At 34.2% G+C, this 18,714-nt stretch overlaps 1 protein-coding gene across 8 annotated transcripts in view; it reads left to right on the top strand.

The window, feature by feature from the left end:
• Positions 1-18,714, top strand: part of POLI (DNA polymerase iota) — a 114,105-nt gene that overhangs the window by 92,204 nt on the left and 3,187 nt on the right. For 4 of the 8 annotated variants that reach the window (XM_043978759.1, XM_043978758.1, XM_043978761.1 and 1 more), the window contains 2 exons: positions 8,369-8,419; positions 13,112-13,173. The exons of 1 other annotated variant lie outside the window; for it this stretch is intronic. In XM_043978759.1, coding sequence (XP_043834694.1) covers positions 8,369-8,419; positions 13,112-13,173 — 113 coding nt within the window. Of the gene's footprint in view, positions 1-2,580; positions 2,684-8,368; positions 8,420-13,111; positions 13,175-18,714 lie in introns of those variants that run through there. 3 more of the 8 variants (XR_006354202.1, XR_006354203.1, XM_043978762.1) reach the window with 3 other exon arrangements.

Genomic DNA, 18,714 nt, shown 5'->3' with positions numbered 1-18,714 from the left:
AATAGGAATCCCTATTGCAATATCCTCAATTAAATAGTTATCCAACCTCTGTTTGAAAGACCTCTTAGGGCAGCCCACCCTAATTTTGGATGTTTCTAATTGTTAGGAAGTTTTTCCTTATATTGCTTTTAAATGTCTCAACAATTTCCATTCATTATTCCTGGTTCTGCTTTCTGGAACCAAGGAAAACAAGTCTAATTTCTCTTTCATATGATAGCCCTTCCGATAGCTCTTGGAGTCTTTGTCTATTATTTCTCAATCTTACTATATGACTGAGCATATTCTTTCCATGTCTGCTCACTGACCTCTCCTACTTCATTTTTAAAAAGTGAGAACCAGCATTGACAATATGAGGCAATAACCCTCTTAGACTCATAATGCATATTTATTAATACTTCTCTTACCATAGTGTAAAATTGCATCACTTTTTTAGCTGCCATATTATGCTTTGAAATAATTGACCTTGGGGCAGCTAGATGGCGCAGTGGATAGAGCACCAGCCCTGGATTCAGGAGTACCTGAGTTCAAATCCAGCCTCAGACACTTAAACACTTACTAGCTGTGTGACCCTGGGCAAGTCGCTTAACCCCAATTAAAAAAAAAAAAAAGAAGAAGAAATAATTGACCTTATCAGCCATTAAAACTCAGTAGCTTGGGGCTTCTTTATGGATTGACCCTCTTCCCAAGGTCAGGACACTGTTATAAGTATTAATTCTCTCTCCAAATCTTATATTTCCCTAGTACTAGATAGAAAGCAAGCACAACTAGACCTGCTGTGTTGTTGAGTTGTTTTTCAGTCATGCCAGACTCTTGTGACCTCATTTGGAATTTTCTTGGCAAAGATATTGGGGTTTGTTTGCTTTCATCTCCAGTTCATTTTACAGATGAGGAAGCTGAGGCAAACAATGTTAAGTGACTTGCCCAGGGTCACACAGCTCGACTAGTCTAGGGCTTATAAAGTTTCCGTGTTACTTAATCTCCTTTTATCATGAATACATAGATTTTAGAGATTCCAATATTTGCAGCATTTACAATTGGGTCCTGAAAAGTTAAGAAGTGCTTTTAAAGGAACTGGTGATTTTCAAGCATTCCTATTGGGAAAACTACAAGTGGGCAATCTTAGAAGACACAAGAAATTTAAGAATGATAAATAAATTTGAAAAATTGAAAAGCTCTATGTTATGAACTAGTGACTAGAGTCTAAAAGAAGAATATACTGGGGGCCCTTTGGTGTCAGGAAGAAACAAAGGGAGACAAATATTTTTGGCCCTCTGTGTTTGGACCTGTAAAGAAATACCTCAGGGGAGAAGAAAAGAGGGACTTAATTCTTAAACTTGGAAGGCTATTTCAACAGAGAGCTGGGAGTGAGGTTCTATTGATCCTCACATTTATTTAGCTAGGTTAAACAACAAGAAAAAATATAGCGGTACAAATACATTCAAGTAAATAAGAGACTGGGCTAGAATAGGTAGGAGGAGGAGGATGCAGTTTTGAAAGGGAAGGAAAACAGACTACAGATATAAAAGTAGAAATACTGTATTACATCTGTGATTGCATTAGGATAGGGAACTCTTAGATGAGGAAACTCCCTCTACCATTGCAGGTCATCTCCTTCTCTGCAAGTCAGTCTTAGAAAATTGTCCAAAACACTGAGATGCTAAAATGAGATCACTGAGAAGTTCAAAGTTACATAGCCAGTATGTGTGTGGGTAGGAAGATTGGGAGTGGGGCAGCCTTGAACCCAGGTCTTCCTGGATTCATGAATGACTATTCACTATGCCACACTGAAATGGAGAAATATGAAAGTATAAAATACCAAATTTAGCAAGAGAAAATAGAAAATTAAACAACCTGATGTAGATGAATTTAAAATTGAAATCTTATCAGTGGGGCAGCTATGTGGTACAGTGGATAGAGCACCAGCCCTGGATTCTGGAGGACCTCATTTCAACTCTGGCCTCAGACACTTGACACTTACTAGTTGTGTGACCCTGGGCAAGTCATTTAACCCTCATTGCCCTGCCCCCCCCCCAAAAAAAAAAGAAAGAAAGGAAAAAGAAATCTTATCAGATATTTGAAGAAACATTAATCCTTCTCCTACAAAAAATTGACAAAAATAGAGAAAGAAGGTACTTTCCAAATTCCTTATTTGAGATAAATATGGTTGTTACCTCAACCTGAGGAGACAGCAGAGAAACAAAGTATAGATCATTAAATATTGAAATATTATGCAAATAAATATTGATGCAAATGGTGGTATATTAATAGAAACAATAGAACTAGCATTAAAAGACATATTTTTACGAGTTTGGATTTTTACCAGGAATGTAATGATTTTACAATTGTAAGAAATGTTTTCTACAATTGTATAAGTAATAAAACGTACATAATTAATGTCAGTAGAGGCAGAAAAAGCCTATAAAACACATCACTTGTGTTTCTATGCAGATAATTAAAATTACCATTCCTTAATATGATCAAAATATATAATCTATAATCAAGATTTAGCATTATTTATAATGGAGAACATCTCATTTACAATCCCTTCTCTGTCTTGACATTGCTACTACTCTGCTGCAGGCTCTTGTCACCTCACACATGGACTATTCCAGTAGCCTTCTGGTTGGCCTCCCTGCCTTGACTCTCTCTTCAATTTAGCCTATCCCCCACTCAGCTATCAAAGGTATGATCATGTCTTTTCCTTATTCAGTGAACTGGATTCAGGATCAAATATAAAATCCTCTGTTTGACTTATAAAGCCCTTTAGAACATCTCCCTTTCTGAATTTCCAAACTAACACATCCTCTCCTCCAAATATTTTTTGATCCAGTGGCACTGGCTTCTTTTTTGTTCCTCATACAAGATGCCCCATCCCTTGCACTCATACGTTTTCCCTGGTTGTCACTCATGAATGAAATTCTCCCTCTCTTCACTTCCTTCTCCTGGTTTTTCTAGTTTCCTTCAAGTCTCAGCTAAAATCTCACTTTTCACAAGAAGCCTTTCTTAGGTGTCTTTATCCTCCTTCATGTTAGTTTTTCCTCTGTTGATTATTGACAAATTATCCCATACATGTGTGTGTATATGTGTGTATATATACACATGCTTACATAATTATATATGTATGTATGTATGTATTTATGTATATATGTGTGTATGTACATACATATCTTGCTTGTACATAGCTGTTAGACTGTGAGTTCTTTGAGAGCAAGGAGTGTTTTTGCGTTGTTTTTTTTTCCAATATGCCCAGTACTTAGTACAGTGCCTGATACGTAGTAGATGCCTAATAAATGCTTTTTGACTTGGGAGAAATACTGGAAACTTTTTTACATTAAAATTGGAAATAATGCTAAAATGTTTCAACTATTAAACATAACTATGAAGACATTTAGAGAATCAGCACAGGAAGGGAGGAGACAGTTATCTCAGTTGCAGATGATGTAATAATTTACTTAGAGATCCCCAGAGAATTAATTTTTAAAAATCCAATAGTGATATTAGCTTCAGTAAAGTAGCAAGATATAAAATCTTAAATCATCAGTCATTCTGTATACATTACTAACAGAATGACCCTTGCATCCCTGGTCCCACTTGGTCATAATAAATGATTTCTTGGATAAAGAGTTGTAGCCTGACAGGATTAAAATTTTTTGAGTCAATATTCACTAATGATATTGGCCTGTAGTTTTTTCCTTTGTTTTTTCTTTCCCTGGTTTAGGTTATTTGGGCTATATTATAAAAGGATTCTGGTAGAGTGTTGTTTTCTTAATTTTTGAGAATAAATTTTGAAGTATTCATACTAATTGTTCTTTTAAAATTTGATAGAATTCTCCTATGAATTATCAGGGCGAGGTATTTTTTCTTTGGTGGTTTGGTAGATCTCTTTGGTATATTGAGTTATTTCAGATCTCTTTCTGGTCTTCTGATAGCGTTAGTATTTTGTATTTTGGGAGGCATTCCTCTATTTTTTGTTTCCAAATTTGTTAACATACAACTGCACATAATGTTCTAATTATCATTTTTATTTCCTCTGGTTTTATTGTGATTTCATCTTGTCCATTTGTTACTTTATTAATTTGTCTGCCTTATTCTTTTTAATCAGGTCTTTTCAAACAACCAGCTTTTAATTTTAGTTATTTCAATTTTTTGTTTCTAATTTTTCTGTTTCTCTAATTTTTAATGTCTCTTCTTTTGTGCTGATTTTAGGTTTGTTTGTTTTTTGACTTTCTATTTTTTAAAATGCATATTCAATTCATTAATTCTCTCTTTTTCCTTTTGTTAATGTATGATTGTAGAGATAAGATTTGGCCCCCCTGAGGACTGCTTTAGCCACTTCTCAGAGATATTTGTATGTTGTTTTCTCATTATCATTTATTTCACATAATTATTAATCATTACTGTGTTTTTTCTTTGATCCATTTGTTATTTAAATTTTTATTATTAAATCTCCATTTAGGTCTGTGGTTTTGTTTGTTTGTTTGTGGTCCCTGAACTAATGATTATTTTTATTGTGTTATGGTCTGTAGTAGATGTATTAACTTTTCTTGCTTTTTTAATTTGTTTTTAATATCTCTGTGCTCTAGTACAGGTCAATTTTTTTTAAAGTTCTATGTGGTGGTGGTGAAAAATATGTATAATCTTTTGCAGAACCATTTAGAAGACACCATAAGGTTTTTAACTTTAGTTTCTCAACAGTTTGTTTTTTCCTTATTTTCCCTTTTGTTGACCTTTCTTTTAAATTTGCCCCAAACTGAGGAAGGGATATTGACATCTTTATCACTATTGTGTTACTATCTGTGTCTTCTAATAGATTAATTAATATATCTCTGATAAATTTGGGTGCTAGGCATTTGGAACATATAAGTTAATTATTGACATTAGTGTTCTTTTCTACCTTTATCTGATTATTTAATTCTCCTCCTCCTTTTTCTCTCTCAGTGAAATAGATTCTCTTTTTTTTTCCTCTTTTTCAATTAGTTCTGTTCATGAGTTTTAAAAATTTCAGTTTTTATACCCCTTTCCAGGGAGGGTTTCTCTTTCTTCATTATTTGTCTCCTCTTTCGTTCTAAACTAGACCCTCATTTTCTGATTTATAATTCCTATAATTATCTAGTATCTCTCTATTCTCTGTATTCTTTATGAAATCAGCATTTACAAGGTATCCATCTTGGGCTCTTCTCTCCAGCAAGGAGGTCAGAATCAGTGGCAGTTCCTGTTTTTTTTTTTTTTAATCTTATTTTGGATTTCTGGATGTCATATAACATGGAGACAACAGATCTTGCTTTATCCGTGGCACATAATTTCTGCTTTGGAAATGTTTGAGAGGCCAAAGAATTCAAGGGAAAAAAAAGTCTAGTTCTCCCTCTTGTTGATCTCATAACCCAGAAGACCTGATCATATCTTTTTTTTTCTTCTTTGCGGGGCAATGAGGGTTAAGTGACTTGCCCAGGGCCACACAGCTAGTAAGTGTCAAGTATCTGAGGCCGAATTTGAACTCAGGTCCTCCTGAATCCAGGGCCAGTGCTTTATCCACTGCACCACCTAGCTGCCCCCCCTTTTTTTCTGATCATATCTTTTTACCGTTTATTTATAGAGAATAACTTTTGGTCCTTTATAGGGAATTAACACAAGTGTCTATCTTGGATATCAGACCTTGACTAAGATACTTGAATCAAAGTTTTGTTTTTTCCTCAGTTGAAAGTTTCCCTTCTTATCCTATCTATATCATTTTATTCATGAAAAGCATTTCAAATTAATGTAATTTAAATCCTCTCTTTTATCCTTTGGACTCTCCTCTGTCTCTTATTTGGTTAATAATTCTTCCCTTAACCAAAGCCATCAATTTCCCTCCAGTTATTTTGTTGTGATCTTTTGTAACTTTATTTACAACTTACTGTGATATCAAAGTATTAACCCAGAGCACAGAAATTTCCACTTAATCAAAACAGAGCTTTATTATTTATGGGAGAGACAAAAGGGAGAGGATAAGCATTTGTATAGGATGCACTGTGTGCCAGTCTCTGTGCTAAGCACTTTACAAATATTATCTCATTTGATCCTTATAAAAACCCTGAAAGCTAGGTGCCATAGAGAAGCTTCTCATCTAACTCACAATACTAAAGAGTTTTAAACACTTTGGATAAAAAAAAAAATCAATCAAAAACCTTAGACAAACTGATTGGAAGTATAAAGATGTAGGAGATGAAGAGAAGTTTACGAATTAGACAATATAATGTAAGTATATCTAAGTTAGTATCATTATATCTCAGTAGATATGGGAGGAGAAATTGTTAGGATGTTTTGAGAAAGGTAAAATATTAACAAATAGTTCTTACAAGTAGTACAAGAACATCTGTTATTTTGAAAAAAGTATATTTTCCAACGAGAAAGAAAATTTCTCCTGTACATAGATTCTTTAGGTAAGCAATACCTAATCTACTCATAGACTTTCACAGTTATGTAAAGCTCTTTAGAATCACCAAAGGAAAAGCTTAGGGTGCTAACTCCACAATGATATGTGGTGTAAGATGCTTGTCTAAATATGTATATGTGTGTATATATATATATATATATATATATATATATATATATATATATATATATGTATGTATGTACATTTATCAGAAGTTCTTGTTAAATAGAGAGCTCTTCCCCAGTTGGTTTATGTTCTTTAGTTTACTAAACTTAATAACTCTTGTTATTTTAACTAATATCACATAGGTTTGGTAAATACTGCTTTATAATATAGTTTAATTTCTGGAAGTGCTTCTGCCTTTTCAACCTTTTTTTTTTTCTTAGTTGTTTCCCTTAACATTCTAGACCTTTTATTCTTCTAAAGGATTTTTAAAGACCTAACTATAAAGTAATCCATTGGTTGTTTGCCTCATTATGGCATTAAACTTATAAACTAATTTAACTCATATATAATCATTTTTGTTATATTTTAGCCTAACCATGAATAATGAATTATTAAAGTCTTTTATTTCTCTCTAAAAAGAACAGCATTTTTATATATGTAGCATTTATAATAGCATTTATATGACTTGAGTGTGTCAATAGTAAATTGATTTTTAGGTATTTTGTGCTTTCCCCCCTTATTTTGAGTAGAAGTTTTCTTTCTGTTATTGTCTTCTGAAATTTATTATTTTTACATAAGAAGTTAACAATTTTTATAGATTTATTTTTTACCTTCTTTGATGAAGCCATTAATAGTTTTGGTTTCTTTGCTGATTCTCTGGAGTTTCTATGTAAACCATCATGTCATTGAAAATAAGGGTAATTTTGCCTCCTCTTTACCAATTTTTTATGTCTTTAATGTCTTTCTTAATCCTATAGATGGCATTTCTACAACTATGTCAAATAATAGTACAGACACACTCTTGTTTTATTCCTGTTTTATACTATGAAAGCTTATAGTGGTTCTCCTTTGATAATAATGCTGCTCTTGGTTTTAATTATATGTTTTTGATCACATTAAAGAATGATAATTTAATCATATTAAAATTATTTTAAAATATTTTAAATAGGTCCATGTAATTATTTCAGTATTTTTAGCATAAATGAGTGAAATGTTATGAAAGGTCTTGTTGTTTGTATATGTTGATATGAATGTAGTTGTTTTTGTTCTTAACATAATTATTATGTTAATTGTTTTTCTAATGATGAATTATAATTGCATTGCTAACAATAAATCCAACTTTGAAATAATGAATAATTATTTTTAGATATGTTGCTATAGGCTTTTTGCTAAGATTTTATTTTTTTAAATTGTATCAATATCCATTAGTAACATTAGTTTATGGTTTTTTCTTTTCTTTATCCCTCCTTGTTTTAGTTACAAGAAATATATTTGCCTCATAAAAGGAATTTGGTAGCTTGTTTTTGTTAATTATTTAGAAGACTTTGTATAGCACAGGTATGAATTGATTTTGTAGAATTCATCTATAAATTTGTCTGTACCTTCATGTCAGCACCACTTTTCCCTTTTTACGGCTTGGCTTATTCAGTTTCATTTTGTGGGATTGGATTAAGAGCCGTATTTCATACTATTTTGATTTGGGTATTTTATATTTTTTGTAAGTAAATATTAATTTCCTTTAAAGTTTCAGTAAGGCTAGCCTATAATGGTGTATAGCAGGTTATTAATTCTTTTTATTCTTTTTCTGTTGTAAATTCACCTTGTTTTTATATAATTTGACTTTCCTCTCTTAGGTTAACTAATGGTTTTTATGGTCCTTTAAGACTCAGGTTTTCCTTTTGTTTATAATTTCATAAGTATTTTTGTTTGCTATTTTATTTATTTTGTGCGTTTTCCTCTCTACTTTTAATTGTATTAATTTTCTTATTTCCTATTTTGTTACCTTTTCAGAGAGAGAAGTTTTACTCTGAGGATAGCTTTAGCTGCATGCCCAAAATGTTGGTATGTTGTCTCACTGTTACTGTTTTTTATCATACAGTTGTTATTTTTTCTATAAATTGACTTTCTTTTTATTCAAGATATCTTGTCTCCTTTTATAGCTTTCTTTTGTTTGTGTTCCCTATGTTATAGATTATTAATTATGTGATAATCAAGAATTATTCCCATTTGTAATTAATGATTGTTTTTGTTCATTATCAATTAATTACTGTTAATTACTAATTAATTTATTCATTTAAATGTGTTATGGCCTATGAAGGATATATGTGGTAGTTCTGCTTTTTTACATTTATTTTTAATTTTTGTACCCTAGTATGTGGTCTGTTTTTGCAGAGGTAATATGTAATTAATGTCTTTTTGAGTTTAGCTCACTTTTACTCTATGAATTTAGATGTTATATTATTTTGTGGTTATATGTTAGTGTTTTTTTGCTTCATTGACTGGGGTTCCTTTTAAGCAGGGGTTCTTAACCAAGAGTCTGTGGATAGATTTCAGGGAAATCCATAAATTTGTTTCTTAAATAGTCATGTTAACTTTATTTTATTTTATTTTATTTTATTTTATTTTATTTTTTGGTGAGGCAGTCGGGGTTAAATGACTTGCCTATGGTCACATAGCTAGTAAGTGTTCAGTGTCTGAGGCTGGATTTGAACTCAGGTCCTCCTGACTCCAGGACTGGTGCTTTATTCACTGTGCTACCTAGCTGCCCCCTATAGTTTATTAACTTTAAATATAATAATTTTCCTTTATAAGTCTATATATTTTACTTTTGGCATTTAAAAAAATTCTGAGAAGTAGTCTGTAGGCTTCAGCACACTGCTAAAGAGGTCCATGGCCCCCAAAAGGTTAAGAACACTAGCTATGTAACTAAGTGTTGTTACTGGTCTTAATATTTTGAATTTTTATTTTTGCTTTTTCTGATAGCATGTCTGTGATTCCTTTGGAATCATCTGACGTATATTAATTTTTTTACCTTCTTGTTTTTGTTCCATGTTTATTTTTAGATGTGTTTTTAAATAGAGTATATTGTTGATTTTTAAAAATCTATTCCATCATTTTTCTTTCATTTTATTGGGTTACTTAATGCATTCATATTTATGGGAGATTTTTGTCTTCCATTTATTTCTTTTGCATTGATTTTATCCTCTCTTTATAACTCAGTACTTTGACCCTACTTAAACTAATTTGATGCTCATCTGTTCTCACCCATTCTCTTATTTGCCTTATCCCAAATTCTTTAAACTTCCTTAAATTGTTAATTTTGGTTTCTTTCTATTTATTTATCTATCAATCCTCCTTTTTCATCCTTGCTATTCTCTGCTGAGGTAAGCATGTAAATCAAAATCATCCATCTCCCAACCTTTTTGTTTAAGTGATATTCTTTTGTTTTGTTTTGTTTTGTTTTTATTTGCAATAAAGTATTTTTTTTTCCGTTACATGTAAAGATAGTTCTCAACTTTTGTTTATACAAGCTTTCCAATTTCAGATTTTTCCCCCTCCCTCCCCTCCCTCCCCCCTCCCCTAGACAGCAGGTAATCTGATATAGGTTTTATACACACACGCACATAACATTAAACATATTTCTGCATTAGTCATGTTATAAGAGAAAAACCAGAGCAATGACAAAAAACTTCAAAATAGAAAAACAACAGCACCAAAGACAAAAGAAATAGTATGGTTCATTCAGCATCTATACTCCACAGTCTTTTTTTTTCCCCTGGATTTGGAGATCCTCTTCCATCATGAGTCCCCTGGAATTCTTCTGTACCATTGCACTGGTGAGAAGAATATAGTCCATCACAGTAGATCAACATACAGTGTTGATGATACTGTGTACAATGTTCTTCTGGTTCTGGTCATCTCACTCATCATCAGCTCACGCAAGACCCTCCAGGTTTCTCTGAACTCCTCCTGCTCATCATTTCTTACAGCACAATAGTATTCCATTACATTCATATAGCACAACTTGTCCAGCCATTCCCCAATTGATGGGCATCTCCATAACTTCCGATTCCTTGCCACCACGTAAAGAGCAGCTATAAATATTTTTGTACATGTGGGTTCTTTTCCCCTTTCCATGATCTCTTTGGGAAAAAGACCCAAAAGTAGTATTGCCGGGTCAAAGGGTATGCACAGCTTTATAGCCCTTTGGGCATAATTCCAAATTGCTCTCCAGAATGGTTGGATCAGTTCACAACTCCACCAACAATGCATTAGTGTTCCAATTTTTCCACAGCTTCTCCAACATTTATTATTTGCCTTTTTCGTCATTTTAGCCAATCTAATAGGTATCAGGTGGTACCTCAAAATTGTTTTAATTTGCATCTCTCTAATCATTAGAGATTTAGAGCATTTTTTCATATGGGAATAGATAGCTTTGGTTTCTTCATCAGAAAACTGCCTGTTCATGTTAAGTGATATTCTTAAGTAACATTTATTAGAATGTAAGCTCCTGGTGAATAGGGATTATTTTATCTATCCTTTATATTTCTATTCCCAATACCTAGCCCAGTACACAGAGCACACTGTGGGCTCTCAGTAAGTATTTGGGTTTTTGATTGATTGTGATGCCTTCTTCCAAAGAGTTTTCATTTACTTTGCCTTCTTCATTTCTTTCCTCCTCTTGATTCTGAATCCTGTTCTCCCATTCTTGGACATATTTATTCCTTACTAATTTTATGTCATAAAAGAGGAACTTCTAGGATATAAAATTTTAATTCCATTTTATAAATTACTGGGTTTTTTTATAGATTTCTTACCCCATTCATTTAGTTTTTGATGGGCCCACCTTTTCTGGGGGGGTGGTCTTTCTCATTCATGTTAAAATTAAACTCCATAGGGGCAGCTAGGTGGCACAGTGGATAAAGCACTGGCCTTGAATTCAGGAAGACCTGAGTTCAAATCCAGCCTCAGACACTTGACACTTAACTAGCTGTGTGACCCTGGGCAAGTCACTTAACCCTCATTGCCCTCAAAAAAACAAAAAACAAACAAACAAAATTAAACTCCAGGTCTACATTTTCTCTGTCTCCTTGGTGCTGCAGTCTCATCCTGGGAACATATAAATCCCCTTTCCTAGGTAGTACAACACATAGAGAAAGTAGCCTTGTGTTGTGGCTATTCTTCCTCTAGAAAATCCATTATAAAGCCCTTCACTCTCACCACAAACATATAGGCCTCCCCACCCCACATGGGAACACTTTTAATGGAAGCCTTTTATTTGCTTCTCCATCTTGAGACATACTTTCTAATCCCCCTATCCTAATCCTCCCCTCCATTACTTCTGCTCTACTTCGTATAGCCCCCAACTCCCACCTACTTTTTGAGAAACTATCAATTAATTTGGGGGTGGGGGCAGGGCAGTGAGGGTTAAGTAACTTACTTGCCCAGGGTCACACAGCTAGTAAGTGTCAAGTGTCTGAGGCTGGATTTGAATCCAGGGCTAGTGTTTTATCCACTGTGCCACCTAGCTGCCCCCTATCAATTAACTTATAAGGGAGCATGGAGTATGTTCATGGTTCTTAATCCTTACCTTATGATGTTTAATATTCTCTTAAATCTTTAGCCACATATATATATTTTTGTCTCTTGATGGTCTTTATTTTTTCTTTTACCTCTCAATTCAACTTTCTTTTTTTTTTCATTTTTGGGGGGCTAACAATTGCCCATAAACAAGATAGTATCTATTTCATTGTGTAGGCTTTTCTTGTTACTTACATTTATTATGTTTCTTATATCTTTCTCTCTTGAGTTATCTGTTTATATATTTGCACCTCTCTCTCTCTCTCTCTCTGTCTCTCTCTCTCCCCCCCTTCTCTGTCTCTTTGTCTCTGTCTGTCTCTTGCTAGTTGTCCTGTTTGCCCCTTTTTTTGAGAAATGCATCCATTTTGTTCCTAAATGCACTAGCAATCACTTAACCCCTTTTTGCCTTAGTTCCTCATCTGTAAAATGAGCTGGAGAAGATGGCAAATCATGCAGTATCTTCTTTGCCAAGAAAATCCCAAATGACATCATGCAGAGTCAGACACAATTGAAATAACTGAATAACAACAAATCCATTTTGTTTAAGGGCTGTCTTTTTTTCAGAGATAATTAGGCTCAGTTTGGGAGGATATTTTATTTGGGGTTGCAACTTACTCTATTTTGATTTTTTAAAATAAGAAACCATGACACTTATGTACAGCTTGCTTTTCCTTTAAGTATTTAATAAATTCAGCATACAGCTTTTAAAGCTGTCCTACTTTCTTGCCTTCCTTCTATTGTCTTCTGTGCATTCGTTTAAAATGTTCCTAACTCTTTTTTTCTTTTCTTTTTTGGCAACTCTACTCCTTTGCTTTTTGGAATATCCTATTTTATTCTTCTGTCAAAATTATGGATCTACTGTTCTAAACAGATTGGCCACAGATATTCACAAAAATGTCTTAGGACCATAGAAAGATCTAAAAAACCATTCATTTGATGGTATTATTGCTTCAGAAAGTCAGTAGATGTTTTTCAAGATTCTGTTTGCTCAAAAATATTATATACCACATTGTTTAGAAATACACATTGTAAAAAAAAAGAAATAAATACACATTATAATTTTTATTGTGTTTATATAAGTAGAATACATGTAGATAGTATATATAATATGTGCATATATGTTATATATTGTAAAATTTAATACTTAACCTGATTTGCTGTTTTTATTGATAGTGTCCAGAGGATGAAGGTTCTATAAAGGAAGATATAATTCCTATTACAAGATCTCTTCAAAAGTAACTATATTCTTATCTATGAACATAAATGCTTGTTAAACTATTTAATGACTATGTTGGCAGTTAATTTGTCAACTATTCCTTTCCCTAAAAAAAACAATTAAAAGTTCCCAAGTGTAACATTTTTAATTCTTTCAAGAAGCCTTTCTTTTTTATTTAAATGTTTGGGCACTCGTCTTAAATTGATGACTTAACAGTTTCCTTTGGGGACAAGCTATTAATAATTCTTGTGATACATCTCTCCATGTAAGGATCCTGTCACTAAATCACTGAAAATTCTCTTTTTATATCTGAGTAACACAGTTTTTTTTAGATGGCATGTAATTCTAAAAAGTGAAAATTTGAACACATGAGGCCACTTCACAGAATTCATTAGTTGCACTAATTGGGACGTCACTGTAATTTATGCATTGTATTTGCGTATTTCTCCTCCCAAATAAGCAAATATTTGTTAAAACACCTATATAGCCCTGTGCTTGCTACCAAAGATAGAAAGTTTTTTTTAAAAGACAATTCCTTCCCTTGAGGAGCTTATATTTTACTGGGAAGGGGGATTAGACTTGCACATAGAAAAATATAATAATGTATAAGATGTAATAGACAGATCTAGACAAAGTGCTCTTGGGAAAATGTGAGGAGAGAAATAATATTTATATGCTGGGGAAGGGAGAAGGTGGTAGCTGAGCTGAAGCTTGGAGGGAGAGGATTCTAAGATGCAAAGGTGAGGTTGCATTTTAGGCCCCCAAATGGCCTCTGAATGCTTGAATCATACATTGAGTCTAGGAACTGCTCAAAATCTATTTTGGCTGGAACATAATGTATGTGAAGGGGAGTAATGTATAATGGGTGGAAAGATTTTGGTGGGCTTTAAATACCAGGCTTAGGAGTCTATGTGTTGTCTTGGGCGCAAGTAGGGAGCTGCTGCAGATTTTGAGCAAGGGAAATTCAGTGAGTCAGATTTTTATGAAGTTCCTACTATGTATTCTGGCAGCTTTGTGAAGGATGGAGTAGAAAAAAGAGAGAGTAGAGGCAGAAAAAAACAGTTATTAGGCTATTGTGATTTTCCAAGTGAGATGTAATATGAGGGTCTGTACTAGGGTGGTGGCAATGTAAATGGAGCAGTGGGATTTTTGTGAGAGAGCTTGTCCAGATAGAATCAACAGCAATGGTAAAAAGAACTTGAGTAGGGGGTGGTAAGGTATAAGAAAAAGTCAAATATTACTCTCAGATGTATGTAACATTTGCGTGTATATGATGTGTAAATAAATATATTTGTGGGTTTTTTTGTTTCAAGCATTATTTTAATAATCTCTTTAAAGACAGGGACCATGTCTGACATTTTTGCAGGTAGCCAAACTTGGTGGATTTCAGGAAAATCATAATGATGGTACTTGAGGGTCTAGTCAGGCTAAGAACCTTATTTGGTAGTCTAGGACAGAGGTTTTGTTCTGCTTCCAAATTTGAGGTCTATTTTTGTGTTTTGTTTTGTTGTTGTTGTTGTTGTTTTTGTGGGGCAATGAGGGTTAAGTGACTTGCCCAAGGTCACACAGCTAGTAAGTGTCAAATGTCTGAGGCCGGATTTCAACTTAGGTCCTCCTGAATATCCAGGGTCGGTGCTTTATCCACTGTGCCACCTAGCTGCCCCTGCATTGTGGTTTTTTTTTGTTTTGTTTGTTTGTTTTTGTTTTTAGTGAGGCAATTGGGGTTAAGTGACTTGCCCAGGGTCACACAGCTAGTAAGTGTTAAGTGCCTGAGGCCGGATTTGAACTCAGGTACTCCTGAATCCAGGCTGGTGCTCTATCCACTGTGCCACCTAGCTGCCCCTGCATTGTTTTTTAAAACATAGATATTGACAGGAATGTTTAATCTTTTTTGGTCATGAACCACTTTGGCAGTCTGGTGAAGCTTACCCAAATAATGTTTTTAAATGCATAAATTAATATATATATTAATGTTAGAAAGAAACTCAGTTATATCAAAATATGCTTAACAAAATATTTTCTAAAACAAGTTCACAGACCAGGTAGAGCATTGTAGACTATTCAGATCCTTTTTACACCATAAGAGTAATGAGAATGGAAATAGAGAAGTTTAAAATACTGTTCTACAATGTTTCACTTTGAATTCCATTCATCGAAATCATTTGCCACATATATTAACTGTCCAGAAAAAGGGACAAGGTATGTCCATTGTTCATAAATTTCCTTAAGTATGGTCTCTGACAAGCTGATTCAACCCTTTTAGAACCATTCTTAGACACCAAACTAGAGGACCAAATCTGATGAGGGCTAAGTTTAGTGTCTAAGAAGGGGACTCTGGATCACAGGAATATAGAGGAGCAGGATTCTTAGAGGATCCCATTTCTTAGACACCAAACTAAGATCACCAAATCTGAAAGTTGTTATTTTTAGCAATAGGTATTTTGGCTAATAAAAGTGAAAAAGCCCTAGGTCTTTATCCTCTTCTCACCCCCCAAAATATATACTGAACCAAAAGGGTTGCCACAACATTCTAGATTCTTTTCTTAGGTGGTGATGGAATTCTGCCCTGATTACTTATTCTTCCATTACATGTAATTACATCAAGACCCTTATTAGGTCTTGGCTTTTGTCCATTAGACATCTTAGGCTAAATGCACAAACTGTCCATTTAGCTCTTAGTTTCTTTGAACAACAAAGGGATCTTGTCAAGCAAGGACTAAGTGAACACTGATGATTTGTTTTCTCATTGTGCTCAGGTAGAAGATTGAATTTTTCAAATACTATTTGAGACTCATTTAAAAAGAGGAAAAGCAAATACAAATGCAGCCTTCATAAATGTGCCTGTTGAGATGTTCAGGGGAGGCACATGGCTCTCTTTATAAATTATACCTAGATGCTAATGTATAAACAGTACTTTTCCACTATAGCAGGCTCACAAATTATTGTGTTAACATTGATTTTTCCCATGATAAAAGTAGTTTGTTCTTGCCCTGTGAATAGTCTTTCATGATTATAAAAGCCAGGATGACTTCTTGGTTTAGTGATTTTTTTTGGATACAGATGTATGGTTTTCATCTGTATGGAAATTCCCTCCTTTAATGTAGCAAGTCATCTAATTTATAGTCTTAGAAAGCTGTCACATAAGTTTGACTGAAATGTAGAGTGTGGAAAGAGGTGTAATATACAACAAGGATGAAAAGATAGTCAGGAGGCAGGTTGTGAAGGCCTTTAGAAATTAAATGGAGGAGATTATACTTCCTCCTAGAGGTTAGAGATGAGTTTATTGAACAGGGGAATGGAATGATGTGTTCTTATACATAAAATCATTTTGACATCTTTGGAAGATGAATTTGATTAGAGAGAGGCAAGAAAACCAATTAGGAGGCCATTAAAATAGTCTAAGGGAGATGTGATGAGAGGTTGAACTAAAGTGGATGCTGAGAAACAAGAAGGAATTAGATGGTAGATCCGACTTTCACTGCCCTACCTTCTCTGGGATATCAGTACAGGCAGATATTTCATTCCATCTCACCCTGTCCTGTCAGTTCTGTGGGGATGTACAGTGGAGGATCTAGCAGTTTTCTGGTCATTCCTGGACTCAGAATCTCAAACAACAAGCCTGAAACTTAAAAGGACACCATGTGTTTCTGTGTGACTAATCTTTCAGTCATTTACATATCATTTTTCGCTCCCTCCTTATTTCTCATGACCTAACTTAAAGCAGAATTCTGTTAGGAATGATATGGCAAAAGTAATGAAGAAATATTAGCTTTAGGTTCTATTTAACTTTGCAACTGATTGTACCAAATAGATGTTATTCTAAGTCCTTGTTTTTTTTTTCTTTTAAATAAATGAGGCTGATGATCTCAAAAGAAGATTGCTGAGAGAACAAACAAGACACATTATACATAGTAAAACTCAGTTTAGATGCTACTTTTTTCGCACTTAATAGTATTTCATTTTTTCCAATTACATGTAAAGATAGTTTTCACCATTCATCTTTTAAGATTTTAGTTCCAAATTTTTCTTCCTCCCTTCCTTTCCCCTTCCCTAAAATAGCAGGCAATCTGATATAGGCTATACAGTACAATCAAGTTAAACATATTTCTACATTAGTCATGTTGTGAAAGAAGAATTATGACAAAAGGGAAAAACAAAAGAAAGAAAAAGGAAAAAAAGTGAAAATAGTATGCTTCAATCTGCATTCAGACTCCATAGTTCTTTCTCTGGATGTGGAGAGCATTTTCTAACATTAGTACTTTGTAATTGTCTTTTTTTTTTTTTTTTTTGCGGGGTAATGGGCGTTAAGTGACTTGCCCAGGGTCACTCAGCTAGTTGTAATTGTCTTTTATCATTGCATTTCTGTGAAGAGCTAAGTCAATCATAGTTCATCATTGCACAATGTTGTTGATATTGTATACAATGTTCCCTTGGTTCTGCTCACTTCACTCAGCATCAGGTCATGTAAATCTTTCCAGGTTTTTCTGAAATCTGCCTGCTCCTCATTTCTTATAGCACAATAGTATTCCATTACATTCATATACCACAACTTGTTTAGCAATTCCCCAGTTGATGGGCATCCCCATAATTTCCAGTTCTGTTCCACCACAAAAAGAGCTGCTATAAATATTTTTGTATATGTGGGTCCTTTCCCTTTTTTTTTTTTTTTTGATGAGGCAGTTGGAGTTAAGTGACTTGCCCAGGGTCACACAGCTAGTAAGTGTCAAGGGTCTGAAGCCGGATTTGAACTCAGGTCTTCCTGAATACGGGGCTGGTGATCTATCCACTGCACCACCTAGCTGCCACCCTCTTTTCCCTTTGTACGATCTCTTTCCAAGGCAAATTCTAGGGTTGAAGTGATTTTCCAGGATGAAGAAGTTTCTGGGGCATGATGGAGAAGTCTCTAGGCAGTTTAGTGAGAAATGAAGAGCATGTTGTTTTTCTTGCTTGATAGAATTTAAGCTTCTTTAGGGCAGGGACTGTTCCATTGTCTTTATATTCCCACCACCTAGCACAGTAGAGTACCCCATACATTCAATGGTAGGTACTTAACAAATGCTTATTGATTGATTCTTAGAAATAATTTATTAAATATGCTTTGAATAAATGAGGGTGGAACCAAAGTAGGACCTAGGTGTCTCCCAAAATGTGAGTTAACCCCACCTTTTTGTCACATTCTCATATTGTAGAATACAAGAATAATGAAAGTTTGAGGAATAAATAAAAGTGACTTAAGATGAGTAGACATACTACCTTAATCCTATAGTCTTCCTTCTACAAATGTCTGTCTGTCTGTCTATAGGGTTTTGCTTTTTCTAGGTGGTGGGGAGGAGAGCAGGCGAAGAGAGACTGGCCTACTATTTTACTCAGGCTAGAAGTACAGTGGCCACTCATAGACCTGATCCACTGCTGGTCTGTTTTTGATGGGAGCCAATATGCCACTTCCTAGGCAACCTAGGGACCCTCTGCTCTCAGGGGTTCACCATATTGATGCTTGGCTTTTATAGGCACCTAATCAGCTTTAGCCCAACAACAGCTTAGAATCAGGAGCTCAAATAAT

This window comes from Dromiciops gliroides, chromosome 1 (assembly GCF_019393635.1).
Source record: "Dromiciops gliroides isolate mDroGli1 chromosome 1, mDroGli1.pri, whole genome shotgun sequence".
NCBI classification, from domain to species: domain Eukaryota; kingdom Metazoa; phylum Chordata; class Mammalia; order Microbiotheria; family Microbiotheriidae; genus Dromiciops; species Dromiciops gliroides.
This window is presented reverse-complemented; position numbering and strand designations above follow the sequence as displayed.